The sequence below is a fragment of the Triticum dicoccoides genome, chromosome 3A (genome assembly GCF_002162155.2).
Source record: "Triticum dicoccoides isolate Atlit2015 ecotype Zavitan chromosome 3A, WEW_v2.0, whole genome shotgun sequence".
Taxonomy (NCBI): domain Eukaryota; kingdom Viridiplantae; phylum Streptophyta; class Magnoliopsida; order Poales; family Poaceae; genus Triticum; species Triticum dicoccoides.
This window is the reverse complement of record NC_041384.1, coordinates 346,422,698-346,449,275: the sequence shown is the minus strand read 5'-3', so window position 1 is coordinate 346,449,275 and position 26,578 is coordinate 346,422,698. Positions and strand designations below refer to the sequence as shown.

The following is a 26,578-nucleotide window of genomic DNA, read 5'->3' as shown; positions in this document are numbered from 1 at the left end:
ACGGCCCGGGCGGATGCCAGCTTTTTGCAAACCAAAGCCATATGCCACCCACCGCCCTCCAAACTATCCCCATCACTTGGCCTTTCGCGGTCTGGGGGCTTGACATGGTGGGACCCCTTAAAGGCGGAACCCACAAGAAAAAATACTTACTGGTCATAGTGGATAAGTTCACCAAATGGATAGAAGCCAAACCTGTTAAGACGGCCGAATCTGGACCTGTGATAGACTTTATATCCGGGGTCATACACCGTTATGGCGTCCCCCACAGCATCATCACCGATAACGGCACGAACTTTACGGCCGATGAGGTAAAACTCTGGTGCAAAAACATGGGCATCAAGCTCGATTATGCTTCCGTCTATCACCCACAAACTAACGGTCGGGTCGAATGGTCTCATCATGAGCGGCATCAAACCCAGATTAGTGCGGTCCCTCAAGGAATCTAACTCGCACTGGGTAGAGGAGCTCGACTCCGTACTCTGGGGGCTGCGGACCATGCCGAATCGCACCACCGGATACACACCATTTTTTATGGTGTACGGCGCAGAGGCAGTCTTGCCCTGCGACATGATTCATGACTCACCTCGAGTGCGTATGTACGAAGAAAGGGAAGCCGAGCTCGATCGGCAGGACGGTTTGGATGCCTTAGAGGAGGAGCGCGATGTGGCAAAAGCCCGTTCCGCATTCTATCAACAGCAGGCTCGAAGATATCAAAGCAGAGAAGTGCGGGCCAAAACTACAACGTTGGCGAATTAGTTCTACGCCTGCCGGACAAGAAAAAGGACAAGCTGAAGCCCAAGTGGGAAGGTCCCTTCATAATCGACCAAGTCCTGACTGGTGGAGCATACCGCCTGCGAGATGCGTCGGATAACCGACTCGAGCCGAACCCATGGAACGCAGCCCGTCTCCGAAGATTCTACGCCTAGCGCCGGACTCTGTGTTTGTCTCCTTCCTCTGTCCATTTTTTACATTTTCTGTCTTACATTTCTCTCCTTCCCCTCTTTTCTTTTATAGCCCTTAAAGGCTCCTCAAGTGACGTGCTACTCGCGCCCATTAAACCTGGGGGCTTCTTTAACAGAAGCTTATTTATACGGGCTTCGCGCCCACCACATGTGTCAAACTTCCGCATGTACCTTTTCTTCACCATTATATGCATCGATATGACTTAAGTTTTGGCCAAGCTGGGTTGCCTGGCTCCTGTGCTTATCCCTACGTTCCTGATTGTTCGGCTAGGTGGTAAAGGGAGCACCTCTGCGATTGTTACTGCCGGATCAGCCGGATGTGTACCTCAGACTGGGTGAAGCCGAAAGCTAGCGTTCTTAAGGGAATATTCGGTCGGTGAACTAAAAGATGACCTTTTTTACTTATTTATATATATGCCCCCAGATGATTTTCCTGCGTTTGCAATCCGGACATGCACTTTAGGGCATGCCTCCCAGAGAAAGGAACCCCTAACGGAACTATTCTCTCTGAAAGATGTTTCTTACTAACCATGTAATATAACATAACTAGTTGGGCACTTGTCTGATAAAGCACTAATGACCCCTACGCGTGGTCTCCATGCATACCCCGGTTCTTACATAACCGGTAGGGTATTCGGACACACTCCGGACCGTCAGGTCCTGAGGTTGAAGCGAAAAGGTCGGCAACGACAAACGATCTACAATCCGGCTAGAAGGCATTACACATGTCAATTAAAAATTACATAGTCACTCTGACTGATTGTATTCCTCTTCAATACCATCTAATAGGCTGTCTAACTTACAGTCCTGCTGGGAATACTTTGCGGCCAATTCTACTTGGTCGTACACTAAGCTTACAGGGATCTCCTTCCCGTCAGGCCCCACAGGTCCGACCTCGGCCATGTGGTTTGGGTCAGACTTCGTGTACCGCGTCTTCACCATGGCCCAGGCCTCCCTAGCACCTTGTCGGCAGGCCGATATCTTCCACAACTGGAAGCGCCACCGAGCTCCCTTAAGCTTCTCCGAAAGCTCTCCAAGGCCCTCGGGCATGGAGTGGAAAGGCCATAAGGCTTGGGCAACGCCTCGCATCGCCTGCCGAACTTGCTCGTGCAGTTGCGAGAGCTCGGGAAGAAGGTCACCCGTAGAACTGGGCATCTCCTCTGCAGGACGACCCGTTAGCATACCTACAGACATTACTCTGTTAGTCGACTTCCTCGCCGAACTCTTTTCTTTCAAAGATTCGCTTAAGCACTTACTAAATATGTCGCGTCGAAGCCGCTGATTCTCCTTAGTAGAGTCCGACAGCTGGCCACGAACATCTTTAAGTTCAACGTCCAGCTTGGTGTTGGCATCCTGAAGATCATTCTTCTCCCGCCTCACCCTTGTCAACATACTCTCACCGGCCTTTAGCCGGCGCAAGAGTTGTTGCCTCTCCGGATCTAGTCCGGCGCCATCTGCAATATGATTTGTCAGATTTACACCCACGCCGTACTTCGCAAGATACTAATCTTTTGAAGTGTATCTTACCAGAGGGGGTCTCTTTGGGCTCCCCTGCCGTGGCTAGTGCAGCCTCCAGTTGGGCTTTGCACTCTTCCAGCTCCTGGGACAGTACAGTATTCTTCTCTGTAAGAACCTGCATAACAAATGATCCTTAAATCAGTTACTCTAACTGTTTCAAGTCTCGGGGGCTACTGGTATATATATATTTACCAAAATTTTCTTACCCGTATGTCTTTTACATATTGCTCCGTGGCTTTGGCTAAACCATTTTGAGCGGCACGGAGATACGCATCTCCCGAATTGAAGGCATCTAATGCCTCTTGGGAGAAACAAGCATCGCGAAGAACTGTCCGGCGACGCATGTGGTTCATGGCACTCTCCACCTCGGAATTGGTGGCAGACAGCCTGTCCGCATCCTCTGTCGGAGGAGCGTCCGGTGCGCGCCTTGTGTTCGCCTCCGCTTCCGGGCCAGGCGTTGGAGCCTGGCTGGTGGAGGCGCGATTGGCAACCTCTCCGGATGTAGTCCGGTGAGGTCTCTTCGTCCTGAAGACAGCACGAACGTTAATATGCCCTAAAGGAATAACACCAGGGAAAAAGAGGGTGCGCTATACCTTTGCGCCGGCATCTCAGTCCGGACTACATTCCTTTTTACCCCACGGGGCCCTGCGGCCCCTTGTTGGCTAGCCGCCGCAGGTTTGGCCTCCCGCCTCAGAAACCTCCCCTACAAAACAAAGTCGTTGTCAGGAAAACTGAAATGCATGAGAATGGATTCCTTCTCAAGGGGATGAGACTCTGCTCTCTGTTACCTGGGAGGCCGGGATTAACCCTGGGTAATCAGCCGTAATGGCCACCAAGGTATTGTCCTTGCTTAGCTGATGAAACACCCCGTCAATCAGCTCCACCGATATGTCCGGATCCTCTTCGGAGTCCGGATCGAGGGACCGTTCTGGATCCTCGGGTTGTGGGGGACGGCTATTTATATCCTTTACTTCCTGACGCAATTCCTGCGTTGAAATCGAAAGACTACATATTTAATCATGGGAATATAAAACGGATGGGCAAGCACAATTGTCCACTTACCCAACTCGGAGGGTTGTACATAGAAAATCTGCCCTGCGGGCGGAGGAATTCCTCCTCTTCTCCCTTGTACAAAGAAGATAAGATCTTTACTAGAGCGGCAGCTGAGGCTGGCCCCTTACGACCGTAACGGGTGGCGTCATCCTCCCTGTTAAAATCCCACATGGGGTGGCCTCTATATTGAAGCGGCTGCACCCCCCGCATAATGCATGCGGCCATGACTTCAATCATGGTTAGTCCGGAATGAGCCAATAGTCTTATCCGACCCATCAGGTGAAGGACGTCCCTGTCGCCTTCTCTCTAAGAGCTCCGCGGACGCCAACTTAGGCGTTTCTTTAAGGGAGCACTGTTGAATTCGGGGAGACCGGCCCGGATAGGATCCGGCAGCGGGACATCATCTATATAAAACCATTCCGAAGGCCAGTCCACGGACGCCTTCTTTGGGGTTCCGGATAGATATCCGGTCCCGGCGATACACCACACTTCGGCTCCGCCCACTTGATATATAGACCCCTCTTGAGAGCGGGGCACCAGGCAGAATAACCTCTTCCACAGCGCGAAATGAGCCTCAACACCCAAGAATAGCTTGCAAAGGGCGACGAAGCCCGCGATATGCAATATAGAGGCGGGCGGGAGATTGTGCAGCTGGAGGCCGTAGAACTTCAGAAGCCCACGGAGAAATGGATGAATTGGAAATCCAAGTCCTTTTATTAGATAAGGGACGAGGCACACCCGCTCTTCTTTGGAGGAATTGGGGGTGCTCTCCGCCATTATAGGTGGCGAGTCCGGCTCGGACCGGGACCATATAGGCCTGAGGGAGAAATCCCTTGGCCTGAAGCGACACTAGCTCGCTGTGCGGGATGGAGCACCTCTCCCAGTCTCCAGGTTTAGGACTGGAAGGGCGAGAGGAGGAGCTGCGACAGCTGGCCATGTTGGAATGGACCTTTGCTGGAGGCGCTCTGATGATTACTCGCGGAGAGGAGAAGGTGTGGTTTGGATCTGAATCCCCATCCCATTAAATAGGCGGCTCGTTTATGCGGCTAGGGGTGTGAATGTAAAAACACCCCGACTTTTCGCATTCGTTTAACACGTGGAAGACGGCCATTATTGGGCGTGGAAGCCAAGGTGCGCTACATTACGAAAATCGGACATTATTCAGCAGGTACACGAAATTTGGAGAAGAACCCGCCTTGCAATGCCGAAAACAATCTGCGCGCCGGACTTGTCGTCATTGAAGCCTGGTTCGGGGGCTACTGAGGGAGTCCTGGATTAGGGGGTGTCCGGGTAGCCGGACTCCAGGACTATGAAGATACAAGATTGAAGACTTCGTCCCGTGTCCGGATGGGACTTTCCTTGGCGTGGAAGGCAAGCTTGGCGATGCGGATATTTAGATCTCCTACCATTGTAACCGACTTTGTGTAATCAACCCTCTCCGGTGTCTATATAAACCAGAGGGTTTTAGTCCGTAGGACAACTTCATCATACAACAACCATACCATAGGCTAGCTTTTAGGGTTTAGCCTCCTTGATCTCGTGGTAGATCTACTCTTGTACTACCCATATCATCAATATTAATCAAGCAGGGCGTAGGGTTTTACCTCCATCAAGAGGGCCCGAACCTGGGTAAAACATCGTGTTCCTTGCCTCCTGTTACCATCCGGCCTAGATGCACAGTTCGGGACCCCCTACCCGAGATCCGCCGGTTTTGACACCGACAAAGACCATTAGCATAAACATACAAAGAGGATGTCAAATCCTATAAACATTCAATCCTAAACATAGTAAGTTTCTTCCATCTCGCCAAGAACTAGGGAAATTACTCGCACATCAAGATCATGGACATCGCGGAATAAATCATGGTAAACATGGATGAAGTATCGAAGTAATAAAAAATGGACCCACACTATCTAGTGTATTACAAAGAGATTGAGATGGGATGATGATGATGTAGACAGATGGTGATGATGCCCTCTCGATGCGGTGATGCGGTGGCGGAGTCCCTCTATCACTTCCCCCTCTGGAATCCTTCTGGAGGCTAGGGTACTTTGTTGTGGACGATATTTCGGTGTCTCTGTGTGTGCCTCATTTATGATCCGATTGCATGAGGTTAAAGTAATTGACCAAGCAAAGACGAGGGTGTGGAGTATGACTAGTAGTACAAGCGCGTGTGCTCGTATCGTGCACCATCTTGCGCTCTAGACACCTCTGTGTTACTCATCTCTTCTTCCCAGTGCTTTATTCTTTTATGACAATATCCTATCACATTATTTGACGTGATTTTACCACCATATATTGGCGGTCTTTCCTTAAACTCGCAAATGCTTCCACAAGTGGCAACCTAGTGAAAATAGATAAAAGATATGCGCGAGCACACTAAAATCCGAAGAATCCTAACACTACGGAACAAAACATGAGGTATAAATTAATGTAAAATTTAGACTCATCAGTAGCTTATAGACAATAGTTCGCAGACCACATCAAAATTCACCCAATGTTCCACGGCAGTCAGCTCAAGAAGCACTTGGGGTCCAAAATCAATCCCTAGTTCAAACCTATCGATGGTAAATGCAGATGCACGCTCAATGCATCCCCAGTGTTGATACTCTCGGTACGACAAATTCCTCGCCACAATATTCCTGTGCAATGGCGAGTTCAATGGGAAAAGGCGTTGGAGATGCCACTTGGGAAGACACTGATTCATCAAAAACACATTCCCTACATTTTTCAAGATGACGAGCGAGGCATGGCGGGGAATTGTCTTTCTTCAATGTCATGAGGGCACGCCATTTCTAAGGAGGGAGCAATGCAAGACCAAAGCCATCTCTAAAACCGGCGCCTGTTAATTCTTCAGTTAACTGTTTAGCGTTCGACAACTACTACAATCATGTCGAACAGTTGTACTCACTCGGAGTTATCACTTCTCGCTCAATCGCTAGGATCACTTTAACTTAAGTATTGATGGTTAAACAGTTTTATCGCGCTCCGTAAGTTAATGTCCAAGTCGTGCTGCGACTGGGTGGGCTTTATGCTATTCCCCCATTCATGCACGTGGGCAATGAACCCTAAATAGATTCATTGAAATACATCAGAGCGGCCCCTCGATTTGGCCTTCTTCATTGATTTCGCTGCACATATATTGTTCATACATAGGTTAGTTCGGATAATACACTACCCGGCCTGATATTCTCGTTGGATGCAATAGGCACGCAGTCAAACGATCATAGGATTGAAGTTGGTTGAACCATACGTACTAAGCAACATCGCAAGGCAGGTAGTATACCTACTAATAAAAGAAATAGGTATGCTTAGTTCGTCATGTTATTTTATGGAAACCCTCCTAATGTTTCTGATATTAAACCCGTAATACATATCAAATGTTTTTTGAAATACTCATATCTTCTAAACCGTAACTCCAAATTTATAGAAAAATACATAGAATCTGAATATGATTTTTTTTACTTGTTAACAATTTAAAATATACTATCTAGGCTGCAATGTTAATACCTACACCAATGCTTCTCCTCGCCTTTGGCCATCAACCTATCGCGTCGTCTACCATCTCCGGCGGCGGTACGATCCTCTACCTTTTCTCAGTAGGCGCGGTGCCAACATCAGCAAATGACCTAGTAGCCTACCGGTGCGCCACCATCGACCCGTTAGACGACGCACACCACAACCTTTGCTGAGCCGCTCTTCCCTATAGGCAGCGAGTTCTGGCCACATCAAGACGAGCCGCAGTGCCGCATCGTCCTTCGCCGCCTGAAATGGGGTCGGCCTGTTGGATGATGCGCATCACAAGATCGTTTGTTTTTGTCGTTTTTGTTTACTCACTCGTAAAAACACCTCATCCCGAACATGACATGAATATATGCATGATCACTTGCTCATTTCTTTGTATGAATTAAATCTTCCTGCAAGCTGTGTTGAAGTAGAACACCTGTAGAATCTTAAACTACACTTTTATAGGATTAAGACCATCTTTGTTTGGGCCATAGCTACAAATTCTTAGATTATAGACCATCTTTTATAAATTAAAAGCGTGTGGTATTTTTTTTCTTCCATTAAAACGCACGGGCCTTTTTGCCAGTGTCCCATAATATAAGAACGTTTTTGACAATATAGTGCAAAAATATTCTTATATTATGGGATGGAGGGAATATAATTCTGCCAGTTCGATTATTACTTTGGTCGATAGCCGGTTGTGCGACAGCCGAAATAATTTGATCGCCACAATGCTGGACGAGTCAGGGGCTTCGTTGTCGGGGCGGATGTAGCACTGGGAGCAGCAACGTTTGGTGTGGCTCAATAGTGGCGGGACCCCAAGAGCAGCAAGGTGGAGGTGCGTCTCACGGTGGAGCGTTGCCTGAAGCGGCAAGGTGGAGGCGGCGGTCTCGCTGAAAAGCTTCTCGGAATAAGGCTGCCACAGTCGGAGTAATATCATTAGTAACATCACACTTTTTAAGATAACTTTACTTATGTGGCACATATTTAATGACGAGAGAAGTGATGGTGGTAACTTAGCTAGTTACTGTAATATCACACATACTAAGATAATATGAGTCTATAGGCTAATAAATGAATCATGACCCGACATCACACATATGTTACTCCCCACTGTGAAGGTAGTAATATAGCCTAGTAAAATATGATGTTACTAGTCTAAGTTACTCCTTATCGTGACTAGTCTAAGTGATCGAACAAGAGCAGTGTGTCCATGTACGGTGTTTTGTCTTGTTCTGAAAATTAACACCTTTTGAGTTGAGGGCGTGAAAAGTAATCGTTCTTTTGGGGGGGAGGGGGGAGGGGGAGTGGTGTTTTGAAAAGTAACCGGTGACATGGCCCAATTGTGAAAGTTTTGGCACGACCCCAACCGAACGTCCGTCTCATTCGCTTTTCCTCCGTTTGCGGATGGCAATGGGGCCATGTCCGTCCAGATTTGTGGATACGGCTGTTGTACGCCCAACGCACAGCCACATTTTGGCCGCATCTCGTCTATTCACCAACACACTAAAATGAAAATGATGCATATGAAATGGTTCAAATCAAACATCACAAATTGTTATACAAATTAAATAGTCTTATAAGCCAATCGAAATTTGTTTGCATCACTAGAAAACAATATCAAATAGTCTTACAACTCAATCACAATTTGTTTGCATGATAAGAAATTAAACTGATAGATCTACTGGTTGCCAATGTGAGTCCACACGTGCTCAACCAAGTCATCCTGGAGCTGGATATGAGTATGTCAATCACGCAATTCCCGATGAAACTCGACAAACTGTTCAAAGGTTGCAGGAGGTGCATGCTCAGGCTCAACATTTTCATCCTGAAAAATCAAACCCTTGGTTGTAGATGCTATCACCGCGTTCATCCTCCATGATCATGTTGTGCATGGTCACACAAGCAGTCTTCTTCCCAAAGCTTCTTCGTGTTTCATGTCAATGCAGGGTTACAAACGAGAATTTGTATAACAATTTGCGATGTTTGATCATGGAAAACAATATCAAATAGTCTTACAACCCAATCACAATTTGTTTGCATGATAAGAAATTAAACTGATAGATCTACTGGTTGCCAATGTGAGTCCACACGTGCTCGACCAAGTCATCCTGAAGCTGGATATGAGTATGTCAATCACGCAATTCCCGATGAAACTCGACAAACTGTTCAAAGGCTATAGGAGGTGCATGCTCAGACTCAACATTTTCATCCTGAAAAATCAAACCCTTGGTTGTAGATGCTATCACCGCGTTCATCCTCCATGATCATGTTGTGCATGGTCACACAAGCAGTCATCCTCCCAAAGCTTCTTCGTGCTTCATGTCAATGCAGGGTTACAAACGATACCTCACCGAGACTGGAGCACACCGAAAGCACGCTCCACATCCTTTCTAGCACTCTCTTGCATTTGGGCAAATCTCTGTCTCTTCTCTCCTCGCGGATTGGGTATGATCTTCACAAGAGTGGACCGCTGAGGAAAGGTGCCATCAGCTAAGTAATATCCCTTGTTGTAATAGTGGCCATTGACCTCAAAGTTGACCTCTGGGGAGTGCCCTTCCGCAAGCCTTGCAAACACCGGAGACTACTAAAGAACACTAATATCATTCTGATAACCAGCCATGCCAAAGAAAAAATGCAATATCCAGAGATCTTGTGAAGCCACAACTTTAAGTATAACAATGGCACCTTTCACATGCCCCTTATACTGCCCCAACCAAGCAAATGGATAGTTCTTTCACTTTCAGTGCATACAATCTATACTATCAAGCATGCCCGGAAAGCCCCTCTCGGCATTGATCGCCAACAACCTCTCTGTATCAACGACGGTTGGCTCTCTGAGGTACTCCGAGCCGAACACTTCCACCACGGCCGTGCAAAAACTATACAATGAGAGAAGACATGTGGACTCACTCGTACGAACATACTCATCCCCAAGATCACCAGGAATTCCATATGCAAGCATGCAGATAGCCGTAGTCCATTTATGGTATGAAGAGAAACCAAGCTTGCCTAGGGCATCCTCTTTGCACTCAAAGTATGGGTCATGCGCGACCACTCCCTCGCAAATACAATTGAACACATGCCTTCTCATTCGGAATCGATGACGACATTGATTTGGCCTGAAGAGTGCATAATCCTTAAAGTAATCAGCATGAGAAGGGTGTGCCCTTTCTCCCTATTACAATCCAAGGCCGGAGCATGGCCGGGGATTGATCCCCTGTACCGAGGCTGCTTCCTACTAATGTGTTTATGTACGACCAACGCAGCCACCAGCTCTTCATCATCCGAGGATGAATCATCCGATGAGTAAATGAAGTTGTGAAAGAAAAACTCATCACCACCATCCATTGTACCTTGTGAGCAATCCGTCGAACGCCTTGCGGTTGTGCTGGGAAAGCGGCCGGATAGTGCATGCCCTGCTCCCCTCGCAAGCAGCAAAGCAAGGTTTTGGGGTCGGTGGTGCTGGAGGGCGCCCTGCGTCAATGAACGGCCGGCCGAAAGAGGTTGGGGACGACGGGCGACGCCGACGGCCGTAGATTCTCTCCCACCGGCAACAAGGAGAATGCCGGTGAAATGCTTTTCGGTAAGCCGATGCAGAGACAGCTATGACATGGCGCGGTACTGGTTGGGACGACCCTTGTGGAAGACGATGCAGATGGGGAGGGTGATGGTGGCGGCAATGTCGGGGCGCGGAGGAAGGTAGAAGAAAAGAAAATGGGGGGTCTGTGTTCCTGACGGGCGGGCCAGGGGCAGGACAAAGGCACACGCCGCTCGCGTCCGCGCATGTCTGTTCGGCCGCAAACTTGGGCTACGAATGAGTCAAAAGTAGACAGAGAACAAACGACGATCCCTTTGAGGCCGTGCGTTGGAAGACCTGTTTTGTCCGTTTATCCTTAAACGAATGTGGGCGGTGGCCTTAAGCACCTCCCTTAAACATCTCCCGTTGTACAAGTCCTAAGCACCTTCCTTAACCACCTCCCATTGTATTAGCCTTCTGTCAATAGGATTTGCTCACCCTGCGGCCGCCGGCTGCAAAAGGGCAAATCAGCCGCGGCAACCGGTGAGGATCCAAACTCTACACCACCACCAGCAGCGCCGATGCTCATGCAGTAGCCTGCACGATGAGGGAGCACGACCCGCTGCCGCAGCTCCCGCTCGCCCTCCATCCACCGCATCTGATCCCTCCGGCGCCCACCCCCGACCACCGCGCTCTCTCGTTCCTTCCCGACTTCGGCGGCCTCCCCTGGGTCGCCTACGCCGCGGGCTCCCTCCTCGTCGTCTCCCACCTCCCCTCCCCTCCCCGTACCAGCGTAAGCGACACCGTGGAAGACGAATCCCCATTCTTCTGCCAAGTCATCGACCTCCACACCCCCGTGTCCGCAGTCGCCTGGTGCGGCCGCGGGAGAGGCGAGCTCGCAGCCGCGTCCGGCAACTCCGTCTCCGTTTTCCAGCCCGCACCTTCCTCAGGTTTGTCCATCTGGCTCGTGTCCAGTTCTCGTCGTTGACTAACTTAGGTGGTTGCCACACGGCTCACTGTTTGGAGATTGGAACTGGCAGGTTCATTCAGTTGGCTCCTGAGATGGGTCATCACCGAGATGTTCACGGTCACCGCCATCGCCTGGACGGGTTCCGGCGACGGCATCGTGGTGGTCGGTGGTGGCGTTGCCATGTGGGCCAGGGTGCAATCCTCCTGGCAGCTTGCTTGGAGGTCCACACCACAGGTGCCGCAGTCCCTCGTCTCTGCTACCCACTTCGTCCACGCCCCTGTCGTGGCGGCGTCAGCTGCTGCTCCTGTGGAGGGCAATGTGCCTGTCCTGGTATTTCTGAATGATGCCAAATTGGGTCTGGAGACTGCTGAGCTTCTGCATCCTCAGCCTGTTTCCATGATCCAGTGGAGGCCTTTGACGTTATCTGTCGGTGATCCATCTGAAGTGAGGAGAGAGATCCTCATGACCTGCTGCTTGGATGGAACTGCTCGGCTATGGACTGGGGCTGAGGTGACCAGGTCGAAGAAGCAGCCTACTTCCCGAAGATCTTTCAGCGTCATTGCAGTGATTGAGTTGGACAACATTCTAAATGGAGTGCTTGGAGTTGACATATCTGTGAGATGGGCAGTAGAAACTGGCAGTGTTGTATCACGAGATGAAGAAGCTAAGTTCAAGTTGTTTTCAGGTCATTCCTGGCAGAACAAGGTTGGCAAATGTGAGTGGCTGGTCAGTGTTGGCCCTGGGCGTTGTACCAATTTTTGGGCTGCTCATTGTCTTGATGATGTATCTCCACCAAGGTACCCTCGGATTACACTATGGAAGCAGAGCGAACCACAGGCTTGGGAGGAATCTGCTATTAACCCAAAATCTACAGTACAACCAATTTTTGTTGAGACTGTAATATCACGAAGTATATGTTCTGGCCCACCCACAAGATGCTCTTTGCTTCATTTGCTGCCTGATAATTCATTCATTTGGTCTCGCCTGGCTTTTGGATTATCATCAGATTCTGGGAGTCATGTTTCAAGCGATTCTTCTAAGAGCATCTCATGCTGTTCAACCAAGACTATTAATCAAGTTGGACATAAGGGTAGTATCATAGAGGTGTCTGTCCATCCATATAGCTGCGAGATAGAGCTAGCTGTTTCTATGGATTCTAGCAGAATGCTATTTGTATGGTCTCTTTCAACCTTATCAACTCTCATATCGACCTTGCATGCACCCACTTATCCTTCATGGAAGCTCCTGTGCAAATTTGATCTGCATGACATTTCTTCAGATGCGCAATATTCATGTCTTTGTTGGGCTCCTTCAGTTTTCCATGATAACAGGTTTCTTGTCCTGGGAGGTGAAAATGGAGCTGATTTAGTTGTCGTCAGAATTCCAAATGGAGGTGTTGTTTCATGTCACAAGATGTTCACAGTTCCTTTCCTTGGAGGGAGCAATGCAGAAGAACCACCTGATAGCATTCATACCATACCTTTAGCTTCTAACTGTAACAAGTCATTTTTAAACAACAGTTTCCTAATTGTGTGCGTATGGAGGAAGAGCTTTCAAGTTTTATCATGGAAAGTAGTCCTGCATTCAGAAAATCATCATGAAGGAAGGGGGTGTTTATGTGAATTTTCTGCCAACTCACTTTCCACTGCAGATCAAGGGAGACATGTTACTTACGTCCATGGTGAAATGTTTGCAGCTGCTATTTATGAAGGTTCTACGGTTTTCCCTACTGTCGTGGATGGAGAATATCCCACCTGCATTTCGGTTATGTCTCTGGACAATACTGTATTACCTCTACAACAGCATGTACCTTTTGCAACTTCCCCAGGTTATCATATTGCTACTGGGTACTCTGATGGCACTGTGAAACTTTGGAAGATGTCTGGTGCAGATAACCCTTTGCAGACTGGGAGATGGAGCAACAGCTGGGAGCTAGTTGGCATGTTTGGTGCTCATCCAGGACCAATTAGTGCAATTTCACTATCCAGATGTGGTAGAGTTGCTACTGTTGGCAGAAATGTTCAGAAGAATAATACATCCATTCATATCTGGGAAGCAGTAAAACTCATGGGAGATGGGTGTTTTCTCCTGGAAGATGCACTAATGATTCAAAGCGCTGTTGTTGGTTTAGATTGGCTATCTTTAGGCAATGGTAGATTTTTACTTGCGGTCTGTTTTCGTAATAAGTTGCATATATATTCCCATAAGCATCCTTCCTTTCAAAATGTGCTGCACACTGCAAATTTGGAAGAGAAGCATCTTTGGAGTTGTATTGCATTAGCTCATTCTCATCATGATGTTGCCAGCTTCTGCTGGGGGCCAAAGGCGTCAATAGCGCTTGTTCATAACAATCATCTTTCACTGTTCAGTTCATGGTTAGTAAGAGGAGCAAATGAACGTATTACCCAGAAAGGCGTTTGTTCTGCCACAGATGTGCATGATAAGTTGCCATGTACTGTGCATGTTAATGAAACTATCTTTGGTAAATCTGGGCTATCTGAAAATTACAGCAACGCGGAGGCCACTGAGAACAATAGCACGCTGTTACCAGGCCAACACAATAGTCATTGTTCTAATGGTTTGTGGAGCTTGTTGGATATATCTAGTAATCTGAGTGGACCTTTGGCGCCATATCACCCAAGAGCACTTATCCATCATCTTTATTCAGGTGTCGACTATTCTAATTTATTTCTAATGTTTTTCTCTGGATTCTACATTTGTTGCACAAGGCCTTGCTAAGTTAACCATTACTGGCTTCCATTGTTAACTTTAACTATCCTCAGTGTCCTGTGAGAGTTAGAGTGAGATTGTGTAAGTGGAAATATGCTACACCTACATGCTCTTATGCTTACTATGCCTCGTAGGTTCCAAGATGTTTTTAAAGTTTGGCTGTAGTTATTTATGACTTAGGCCATTTAATGTGTGGTGTGGTACGAAATATAGTTAATCAAGAGAACTTTACCATTTCTATTAAAACATTCATGCTATGACTCTTAAAAATGGTTATGCACTAGTTAGTATGCCAAAATGCTGAAATAAAACTGCATACTGAAAGCCACTGTAATGATAAACTCAGTGTTCAGGATATTGGTAACTGGTAGCTGCTCGGTCGGGTGAGTAGGGATTAATTGGCGAATCGGTCTATTAACTGAATTTATCAGTGACCCATTTATCGTTAGTTAACTAGGGCCATAGCTATATATCCTAGGCTACATAGCAACATGTAATGTACTAAATGTCTAAATATGCCAATGTACACGCTAATGTAACAAGGAAATTTTTTACATATCTTTATATCCTAGGCCACTCCATATCACCCGAATTTCTTTTCAAAGATGGAGCACTTGCAGTGGTAGAAGCCTAGGCAGAGGAGAGGACAGCAGCAATGCGGATATAGCTAATCAGTAGCAGGGAGCCGAGCAGGAGCAGGAGACTGAGAGAAGGGAGGGAAACATGCTAGATTTTAGGCCAAAATAAGCTTTGCCTCCTCTGCAAGTTAATCGGCCCCACCTAAAATTTCGGCCTTTTATCAGCTGTCAGACCGATTAATCGGCTGGCCTAGTTAATTGGCCGAATAGGGGGTATTCGATTCGGTCAGGTGCCGAGTAGCAGTTAACTTAAATGTAGGCCGATATTTGAAACAGTGGATAAACTTGGCCAACTGTATTACTTGCATCAATTCCACCCAGGGTTAGAAAACCATTCAGTTAAGAACTGGTCCACTCTGGTTTGCCAAAACGACCTTGGTGAGAATAGTTGGTTCCCTGAAATGTCTGCCTAAGTCTTTTGAACCCTTCCATCTGCAAACCTATTTTAGTTGCATTTTTGATATTGTGATAAAATGGTGCCTTTTACGGCGGAACTGCTGTTTGTATGAGTGTGTAACACGATTTGGGTGAATTTCTGTTTCAGTATTGTAGACTTAGAGAAATTTTTATTAAGTACTACCTCTGACTCAAAATGTAAGACGTTTTGTAGGTTAGTTTAGCCTACAAAAACGTCTTATATGAGACAAAGGTAGTATCTCAATACAAATTAGATCTTGCTAGATTTAATTTTGACATTTCAATTTCAATTTTAAGGGGTCAAATTGAGAAAGATATGACATATAACATCATGATAAATATTCTTTGGCTGTTTGTTGGTTTGCCATTCTTTGAGCTATGTGCGCCTGTGCTTTCTTCAAACTGGGTTGTAACTATGTTGCTAAGTTCTACAATGGCAAGCACAATTACTTATGTTGTAACTGCTAACCAATTGCATTTTCCGTCTTAAGGGCAACTCCAACGCGGATCACCAAAATGGACATCACCAAATGTCCACACACAGTTTTAGGGGTGGCGGCCATCCAACCGTAGGCACCAAATGTCCACCCCTGGTCCGACGGCCATCCAACTGTAGGAACCCAATGTCCGCCCCTGTTCCGGCCTACTCCATTTGACATGCATATCTAGATCAGTAGCAATTTAAGCATACATTTAATAATTGCAAACATATGCAATCACAACCAAAAAGCATTGGATGTTCAATAAGTTTTACATCCAATCGATCCCAAAAGTTGCCAGTCCGACTGTCTGTGCCAAAGCCCTCCTTGGGCTCCCAGTTCGTCTGTCCGTGGCAGAAACCTCACTCTTCGGCTGGTTTGGCCTCCTCAGTTTGCACAAAGCGTTGCAATATGCTCGCATGGTAGGCTTGGAAAACCTTTGCCGCATAAAGATCCAAGTCCGACGTCTTCACAAAACACATTTTGGAGTCCTCTGAAGCGGCCTTGATCTCAAGCTTCTTCTTTTGGAGTTTGATTTTCTTTTCTTGCATGTCCATGAAGGTGCAAAACCTCTTCTCTTGGAGTTTGATCTCCGGCTTCGTTCCCTCCTTCACCTCATTGCGCGCGACACTTGCCTCCTCCTTCGTCATGATGTCCTCGAACTTCTCCGTCATCTTGGCCGCCATGCCTTCTCACTTCTCCTTCTCTTCCCACTTCCTCCCCGGTTCCTAATTACCTTCTTGGTTCGAGCAAGCCCTTCTTGTGTTGGAACGGCTGGATCACCACCTTCATCTTCATCGACCATGCCGTCTTGACGGAATTGGGAATGTAGGTGATCCGCTTGCTTTTCCCATTCAACTTCAACCAACTAGTTATACATATTTTGAACCTTGAGGGGGTACCCTCCTACCCTCCTTAGTTCAACTAATTGAACTAAATTTTCAGAATTCACATCACTTCTGAAATTTTAGTTCATTTGGTTGAACTAAGAAGGGTCGGAGGGTACCCCATAGGTTCCAAATTTGCATCCCTACAACCAACAATGCATATAGATGAAGTGCTTCTTCTCCATCTTGTGGTATAATGTGCTAGCACGTACGAGCTAGCAAAGGAAGACAATGGATGGTCAACAAATTGCAACGTTGAGCAAATCAATGAAAGCCAACACATAGAGTAACAAGCCACGAAACTTACGAGATCTTGGATTGTTGCACCACTTGGCCACCGTTTTTTGCACTTTGTTTGTAGAAGCCGCAAACTTGTTGACGACCTCTTGAATGTTTTGCAATTGATGGTTGAGTGGCTTCGGATTACGCTCATGGATCACTCCGTGCGGTAGGGATTGTAGTGCTTTCTGCTCGGGAAACCAATTATGCGTGCTTTGCCAAAACGCCATGCCCCTTTGCTCCGTGCCCTGAAACGCATTGAGACTAGCGGCCAACCACGCCTCACACAACAATTCATCCTTCTTTGGGGAGGAATTTAGTCCCTCTTCTTCTTTGGGTTGGCACATGGCGGCCAGTGGCTGTCCGGATCCATGTTCGGCTGCTGGGTGCATGTCTGCTGGTTGTCCGGCTGTCCGGCTGGGAGTCCTCCACTTGTTTGTCTTCGTAGCCGCCTTCGTCGTGGATCATGTTCATCATCTGCTCGTTTGCCGTGATCACGCTTTGTTGGGACATTCTGCCAAACAGTGACCGGGCACCGACGGACGAACGCTCCACAACCGGCATCTGCAACTGGACAAGCCTCGACGACTGCGACTCCGTGAAGGTGTAATCGGTGTTGAGGTCGATGGTGAACGGGACTCGATGGCCGGAGGTGAAGGAAGACGCGGATTGGTGTGGCGACTGCTGCATGTCGGCTGGACCGAGATGGTGGGAGGCGTAGTAGTAGAGCGTATTCAACTGGGATGGCTAGGGCGGCGATTGTCCAGGCGGCACCAGCCTGGCAGCACGCTTTGCCGGAGAGGTCTGCCCTGATCGCCTTCTTCTTCGCCTTGTAGCGGCGGGCGTTGTGTTCCGCGGGAGCGGCCTTGCGGGCGGCCACCACCCTCAGATCCTCTGGCTCCGGTGAAATGTCTATTGTTCCAGTCAACTCCTCCGGCGGCGGACGACCGAACGGTGGGGAGGGTGTAGATCGGGGTGGAGGCAGTGGAAAGGGCGGGCTTTTGTGCGGAAATAGCGGTGGGAAACTGGGAATTCCCAAATGCGCGGGCTTCGCCTTGGTTTTGGGTGGGTCGGGCGTGTCAGAGTTTGACGTGGCGGACGTCCGGATTCCCGCAAGTCTCCGGTTCGTTTGGTGCCGCCATGCCGGTCTGCGGGATTTCGGACATTTGGACCGGTCCGAACATTTACGGGCGATTTGGTGATCCGCGGCGGAGATGCCCTAATGATTTGCCCTGATAGAAGTCCACGTTCATTCCTGATTTCTGCTCACAGTATTTTCAGTAAACTTGCAGAATTTTATTTTTCAATTGAACCACATCATCTTTTTAACTTTATGAAATTAGGCAATGGAATTAACTCTTTATTGTTGTTTGTGCACAGGTGAATGGAAACGTGCAGATGGCATTCTGCAGCATCTTGTTGAATCCATGAAAGCAAGTACAACATTAAACACCTTGTTGGACTGTAGTTCATGCAGTAAATCATGCCATAATATCCCTGAACTTCCTTTGTCGCGGTACTTTACGCATACACCGTCAAGCGATATTTCTAGCAAAGGGTTACTGTGGGGTGAGAACGGAAGTAGCACAGCCTTCAACTTGCTGTCACCATCAAATTCATTTTCTTACATGACGAGTAATTTAGGTATCAATACCACCACTAGTGCATCTGAAAGGTCAGAGATAAGTCAGCTCCTTGATAAGAACTTTGGCATGTTTGCAATAAGTGACACTGAAAAAATACAGATACATACAGTTTCTGATCTTTTGGGTGAAATTACTGATCAGAACCGTGCTTCTCCCTATAAAACCCTTGATGAAGCAGGGCGAAGGTAAGATAACTCCTATCTTGTAAAATTGTGTTGGTATATTTTTCTATTTACTACAATCTAGGCATTGTCAAAAGTTAGACAAAAAAAATGCCGCTACCTTTTCCGCTTTTGTTGTTGTTGAGAAGTCATGTTAATTGATGATTGCATTTCTCTTAAGGTTCTGGATTGCTGTGCAGTTCCAACGCCTATATGTGCTTAGGAGATCTGGAGATTCATCTAGTGCTGAAGGGTGCCATCTTGATTCTGCTTCCATTGCATGGGCCTTCCAATCTGATTGTCAGGATGATCTACTTGATTATGTTCTTCCAGCAGAATCAACTTGGTTAGAGATGCAAAACCTTGGTATGGGATTATGGTATACGAATGTGTCCCAGCTAAGGATCAGGGTATGGAAATATCTTTCTCAGCAATCAGATATTTCAGAACTAGTATTTAGGTTCTCATAAGTTTCACTAACAGCAAATGTCACAGTTGACTAACAAGGCAATGATAGGATGTAGTTACGGTATCATTCTGTCAATCACTGAAAGTTCTGTTTACCAGTTTGTAGTGTATCTCCCTCTTACATCCCTAAAAATCCTCTGTCAACAAAACAAACAGTTTGGATTTAAATAGAAACAATCCAAATAAAATGAATACTAAATATAAATAACTTAATTTTTCATAATATTTTTTTAACAAGAATGGAATATGACGCGGGTCTCAAAGAAGCTCAACCAAGCGTGGCTTAGGAGCCGAGCTCAGGTTGCAGGCTGATCGCGACCACATGAAGGTGTCACACATGCTTGGAAGGAGCTCAACCGAGAGCATCAAACGGTTGATCCCAGGATGATGTTAACTTGACTTTCTAGGGCAGCATGTTAGTAGCAAAGCACTGCTCAGCTAGAACTGATTGCATTTACAAAGTTTGGGACTTCGAGTTAACATAGATTCTTCTTTTGACCAATAGTAGTATCCTACACAAGATGATTCCCTATGTTTTTTCAAAAGAATATATTCAGTGTTGCGGTTTATATTTAAACCCGATATTCTTTTTGACCAAGGCATCAAATGTGGCACATTTGATGGCTGATGTTCTCTACTGTTTAAACATTGTCATTGTTGTAGTGTTCTGCGTCCAGATTCTAGGTAACAAGTATTAACGGATCTTCTGTCTATTTTTTTTCCCGCCATATGTATGGACACCATAATGAACATTGTTTACATTTGCTGTTATCTGGATAATCACCTGTACTTATTAGGTAATGTGACATGTCTGAAATTGTAGATGGAGAAGTTGGCAAGGTTGCAGTATCTTAAAAGCAAGGATCCCAAGGATTGTGCTCTGCTCTATATAGCATTAAACAGAATAAAAGTATTAGTTGGCCTTTTCAAGGTCAGCAGAAATGAGAAGGATAAACGTCTGTATGAGTTTCTCTGCAGGAACTTCCAGGTACATCAGTGTATAGTATGGTTCAATCTATTGACAGCTTCAACTATGCGGTCATGCCTATTAATACAATAGTTGCAAATGTGAACTTGCACATACTGAAGTCTTTCAGGAAGTAATACTCCAACATGTAAGGCGTATGTTGATTCAGTATCATAAGGTTTTGATCAATGATTACTCTATTAATATATGGTTTATGAGATTAAAAATCACATCATAAGTATTTTAATACAATTCCGGTGGTGTCAATTTCATGTCACATAAACCACATATAACAAAGTACTCCCTCCGTTCCATAATTCTTGTCGTGGTTTTAGTTCAATAGTTCAAATTTGTGTAACGAATCAAAATATGCCTTGAATTTTAGGACTGATGGAGTAGTTGCTAGTCCTGACATCTCAAATGATCAGTTTTTGCCACACTTCATATCTTTATCACTATACTGGCAGTGCCATATTTTTAAGAGAAATGCGCATCAAACATGGACAGAAGGAATTTCATGCATTTTACAGTAATGCTTTGTGTTGCAAAGTGAATTATATCACTACATCGTACTTATTCAGATAAATTTATCTAGGAAGAAAAAAACAAAGCCGCTGCCCTTAAAAATGCTTATGTACTACTGGGAAGGCATCAATGGGAGCTTGCTATAGCATTTTTCCTGCTTGGAGGTGATACTTCCTCTGCCATCAATGTTTGTGCGAAGAACCTTCAAGATGAACAGCTTGCTATGGTAGTTTGTCGGCTTGTTGAGGGATCTGGAGGGCCCTTGGAGCGTAACCTCATTTCAAATGTGCTGCTCCCTGATGCAGTTGAGAAAGGAGACCACTGGCTTTCAAGCCTGCTTGAAGTATGTTATATGTCTGCCTTTTTCTTTTCCCTTTTTTATTTTGAAAATCAAAATAGTTTATACGAGCACAGAATGGACCCTTAAGCTTCTTAACTAAATTTCATTTAAATCTTCAGTGGATGCTAGGGAACTACTCCCAGTCTGTCAGTAAATTATTTGGCTGCCATCCCAAGTTACTGTTTGATGAATCCGACACTCATGGTGGTCAGAATGTGTTTGCAGACCCAGAATTGGGTCAGTATTGTGCAATCCTATCAACGAAAAATAGTTTCAGAAACTGTGCTGGTGAAGCTCTATCTGCAAAATTATCTAAGCTTTCATTTGCACTGGCTGCATGTGCCTTAAACAGATGTGGACTACCTGTAAGTATAATCTCTTAGCAGCTGAGTTGTCCTTGCTGCTGTTTTGCATTACACTTAATCTTGTTATTTTTTTTGCTCATTAGCTTGAAGCACTTGAATGCCTATCTAGTAAATCAAGCATAGTTGAGAAGGACGGCACCAGCTCACAACATGGTGCAGATGACAAGATTCTTGATGGAATACTAAACCCTTTCAATGCTTCTTCCAATTGGCTTTCATCATCTGTCGTTAATGATGTTGAATCAGAACTCAAAGTAACCATGGCTTCAAATTATTTGTCACGCATGCTGAGAAATCACTTTCTCTGTGCACATTGCGGCCTACCATTAGCTAAAGATAAGGTCCTTAAAGAGCACAATAGCCATGGCATCGAGGAACTTGCGCATGATTTTAGTGCTGCAATATCCATATTTCATAAAAGGTTCTCACTTCAGTTTTATGATGTAGCTGAGAAGGTAACATCAGGAGATAGCAGCTTCTTTTACTTTTTTATTTTTACAGAGCCTTTCGTACAAACCATCCTAAATTCCACTTCTGTTACATTGCAGATCCTTACCTCCTGTTCCCATGATGGTTTATTATTTCTTGCACATGTTCTGCTATCAGTTTGTAGATCACCAGATGGTGGAACTAATAGTCATTGTCTTGAAGGTTGCGCTTCCCGTTCGATTGACTATCTGTTGTTGGTGTCATGCAAGGAGAGTTTTAAATTTCTTACTCGATATGTTGTCTCCTGCTGCTTCATCTGTTCTGTTCTTAATACAGACCTCACCAATATTACTGCATGTACACCTTTGGAAAACATGAAATACATTATAGCAACTTTATCACATTATCAGAGTACTAGCAGGCTACTCCTGAAACATGACCTCAGTAGAACTTCTGCATTGGACAAGACATCAGCCATATCTACTGTTATTGATCTCCTTGATTACAACATAGGCTTTTCTGTTTCTTGGCTATGCCATGACATAAAGGCATTACTTATCATGAGCAATCCAGTGTTAGGTGCTTCTGCGAATGATGAGTCATGTCAAGTATTATTAGACCGATTGATGCAAGCTGCACACCATAAAAGTCATGGTATATCAATTAACACAGAGGCGGTAATGCCCAATGGTTCATTGGACAAGAGACAACCAGGAGGAAGCGAGGATTCAAGTCTTTCAATTGATGAAAAGTGGCATTTGATAGGTGCTTCCTTGTGGATTGGATTGTCATCCTTTATGAAACATCACTTAAAAGAGTTCATTGGAAACGAGAAACTTGAATGTGAAGCTTGTACAAGTGACGTGAAGGAATTTAAGGGTCTTGCCTCTTCAGTTGCTGCAAAGTTTGTTATTGATTCCCTGCAATTTGTGTCGTCTTCATTAGTAAGACTCCATGCATCATTTTTCAGAGAGAAATTATCAAATAATTTACATCCGAGTGTGCTTTTCTGGTTAGAATATATGTCGTCTCAGCCAAGGTCCAACAAGACTAGCCGTGATCAGCTCACATATATAGCTCAGGGCACAAACACTGAGAACATGGAGGTGTTGTTTCATGTTTTGTGGGAAATATCTGCTAACTCTCTGGATATATGTGCAGCATTTGTGAATGAAGACGTGAATTGCTTTCCGTTAAACAACACAAAGCTCAGTAGATCTTGGAAGAATATGGTTGAAAGTACAAAAGTCGAGTGTGAAAACGATTCTACTCAAAGTAATGGAGGAGAAAATAAATGCAGTGTTAGCTCCAAGGACAATGAGAAAGGGCGTGGATTTGTTGACAAGGCTTCTTCTGATGTGGAAACCTCTCTTGAACCTAAAAGGAAATGCCTGATCGAAGAAAAAGGCTTTCAAAGCCCAAAGGAACTTCTAAGGAGAAATGGGGAACTTCTTGAGGTATTCACTGTCAAGCCTAATGACTTTTTTTTCCTTGAGATGACTCATTCTTTGCTTTCTTTTGTGCACTGCATTTTAATCTTTTGCAATGGTGCAGGCAATATGTCTCAACTCAACCAATGAGCAACATGCTGCTATTGCTACCAACCGAAAGGTATTGTTTTTGAACCATTCACTACTCCATCTGTTCCAAATTAGTTGAAGTTCTAGGTTTGTCCTAAGTCAAACTTGTTTAATTTTGAGCAACTCTATAAAAATGGTAGATCTATACAACACCAAATACATATTAGTATGAACATACATTTTTTTAAGAATCTCATGAGACTAACTTGGTTTTCTAGATGTTACTAAATTTTTCTAAAGACTTGGTCAAACTTAAAGAAGCTTGACTTAAGACAAAACTACAGCTTCAATTAATTTGGAACGGAGGGAGTATTTTCCTAATTATGTGTGAATATTGTAATTTTTTTCTTTATGTTGAATTGTCAAACATGATAATATTGCAACATAATCAAAACAGGTCATGCCTTGCTTTTGTGCTTTGATCTGAATGAGCCAAACTAGCAGGTGTTTCTTTCGTTTTGTGGATGAGGACTAGGATTTTTTTACAGATGATGCAGAAAACATGTTCTTGATGATGCTTTTATCTCTATGATCTCCTTAGACTGCAATTAATGAGTACTCTTTAATATCTACTCCCTCCGTTCCAAAATAGATGACCCAACTTTGTACTAACTCTAGTACAAAGTTAGTACAAAGTTGGGTCATCTATTTTGGAATGGAGGGAGTATATTCTTATATCAATAAAAAATATGGGTCAGGTTTGACACAAACCATCTTAGCCATCCGATATAATCTGATGACAAACAAATTAAGTTGAATGTATAACAACTGCGTTGCACATTTAGTCCCTTAATTACACATTGCTAATTGCCCTTTATAACCTCTCTTTTCAAATTTTGAGCAATTGCTCAACCTTTTTCTCATTCCTTAGTCATGATGCTATGATTGCTGACCTTATTTGCCTCCCCGATATGATGTATTGTTATAAAATAATAATATTTTGGTTCTTGTATTATTTTTCTAGTATTTTTTGAACTAAATGTATATCTTCAAACCTATTGTAAGATCTGGGCTGCAAGTAACAACTGGTCCCAAGATGTTCGACATTATTGTTTGTAATGTTGTATGTGGACTTTTTGTCTCCTTAAGTCATGTGTAGTTGCGTCACCGCATCAATTTTGTTTGACTAAGGTCATCCATTTTTCAGGGTCTTGTTTTTTTCAACTGGTATGGTAATCAACAGGACAAGAAATCAGCAGAGTATATTTGGTCAGGATCTGAGTGGCCATCAGATGGTTGGGCTTGTTCTGAAACTACACCTGCTGCAACTCTTATTTCACCTAGTGTTGGTCCTGGCAGAAGAAGAGGATCTCATCTTGGCTCAGATGGGGCAAATATTGGGGTAGGTTCTTTGGTGAAACCCGGAAGAGACTTAACTGGGGGTGGAGCATTTGGAATTCCAGGTTATGCTGGTATTGGGGCATCAGGGTTTGGGTGGGGCGAACCCGATGAATTTGAGGATTTTGTTGATCCTCCAGCAACCCTTGAGAATATCCATTCAAGAGCACTATCACGCCATCCCTCTTTGCCATTGTTGCTAGTGGGGTCAAGCAATACACATGTGTATTTATGGGAGGTAAGTATTACGGGAAATTGTCAATTACGCCACGCTTGATTGGTTATTACTTGCCAGTGTGGGTCTATGAATGCTTGGTTTTATGGGCATGGCAGTTAGTTCTCCCTTTTTTCTTTCTTCTAGTCATTTGTCCGCACGCAATCAGCGATTTTATATTTCTCTTTTTTCTTTATATGATGTAAATCTTATGGGCTAAGGATCATGAAATTAAATAGCTAACACAACTACAAATGTTCATTCAAGAATCTATATTATCTTGGAGGGTTGTGGAGTCTTGATTTGGAGGTGCTTGGATGAGCACTGAAAATGAGGTGGCTATGGCTTGAAAAGACAACCTGATCGTCCATGGGCTGATCTTGAACTTCAAGTACATCCTAATTCAGTTGCAATGTTCTCCATCTTGGTCATTTCTATTGTTGGTGATAGCAGCATAATGCTCGTTTGGTGTGACATGGTTGCATTGTCAATCCCTGTCAGATCTTGCACCACATTATAGTGATAAGTAGAAGAACAGTACATGAAGCACTAACTGATGCTACTAGGATCCATGACATTAGAGGTGGTCTGTCAACGGAGGCGTCGTTGGAATATCTTCAGTTATGGGAAATCTTATCTGATGTTAATCTTCTGGGTTTTAGGATCAGCATATTTGGCCGCCATCTTCGGGAAAGCTCACGACCAAATCAGCCTATCGTTTCCTCTTAGGGGATGCTGATTTTGAGCCATGGATGAAAATTTTGAAAACTTGGGCTCCACTCGCTGCAGATTCTTTATTTGGTTGGCCTCACTAAATCGTTTCTGGACTGCTGATTTTTTTGACTCGCCGTGGTCTTGACCACCCGGAAAAATGCGCTCTGTGATCAGGAGGAAAACCATACAACATCTGCTCACTGCATGTGTGTTCTCAAGAGAAGTATGTTCTCTGTGTTGTCCTTGGTTGCTCTGCAACAGCGTACACGAGGGCCAGATGATCTTGTTTTTACTGTTTGGTGGCGCCAAGCAACAAGCAAGTTGATAGACAATACCGCAGGGGTTTTGGCACTTCGGTTGTGTTGGTAGCTTGGTGGATATGGAAGCATAGGAATGAATGTGTTTTTGAGGGCGCCCTAATTAGTACAGAACATTAGGGACGAGGCCCAAAGGGCTCTGGGAAATTTGGCCAGAGTTCTGTTATGGGTCGTGCTCATAGTTTTATCTTTCTTGGTGATCTTTTGTCCCTGCCCTAACGGGCCTTATGAGTCTTCTAAGACTCCTTTTTCTTAATATAAATATAATAATGTGTAGCTCTCCTGCGTGTTCGAGATTTTTTTTATATTATCTTGGAGACATAACATGTATTCCCTCCGTTCGGAAATAACTGATGTGGTTTTAGTTCAATTGAACTAAAACCACGTCAGTTATTTCGATAAGGCTTTTGTATAGACTGCCTGGCATTTGATGTTATCTAGATCTGTAGTTAGTACATCTTGCAGTAATTTAAATTGAGAAATGTATGTCTGGAACATTTTAAAACAAAATCTTATTATAAATACGACTCTTTGCCATTTTCGGTTAAATCTAC

General features: G+C 45.0%; 1 protein-coding gene across 1 annotated transcript in view; it reads left to right on the top strand.

The window, feature by feature from the left end:
* The first annotated feature begins 11,052 nt into the window (after nucleotides 1–11,052).
* Nucleotides 11,053–26,578, top strand: part of LOC119268162 — a 25,019-nt gene continuing 9,493 nt past the window's right edge. The window contains exons 1-11 of the mRNA XM_037549695.1: nucleotides 11,053–11,510; nucleotides 11,601–14,198; nucleotides 18,341–18,791; nucleotides 18,949–19,177; nucleotides 20,059–20,223; nucleotides 20,798–21,070; nucleotides 21,187–21,432; nucleotides 21,516–21,887; nucleotides 21,981–23,318; nucleotides 23,416–23,472; nucleotides 24,589–25,017. Coding sequence (XP_037405592.1) covers nucleotides 11,165–11,510; nucleotides 11,601–14,198; nucleotides 18,341–18,791; nucleotides 18,949–19,177; nucleotides 20,059–20,223; nucleotides 20,798–21,070; nucleotides 21,187–21,432; nucleotides 21,516–21,887; nucleotides 21,981–23,318; nucleotides 23,416–23,472; nucleotides 24,589–25,017 — 6,504 coding nt within the window. The 5' untranslated portion in view covers nucleotides 11,053–11,164. The remainder of the gene's footprint in view (nucleotides 11,511–11,600; nucleotides 14,199–18,340; nucleotides 18,792–18,948; nucleotides 19,178–20,058; nucleotides 20,224–20,797; nucleotides 21,071–21,186; nucleotides 21,433–21,515; nucleotides 21,888–21,980; nucleotides 23,319–23,415; nucleotides 23,473–24,588; nucleotides 25,018–26,578) is intronic.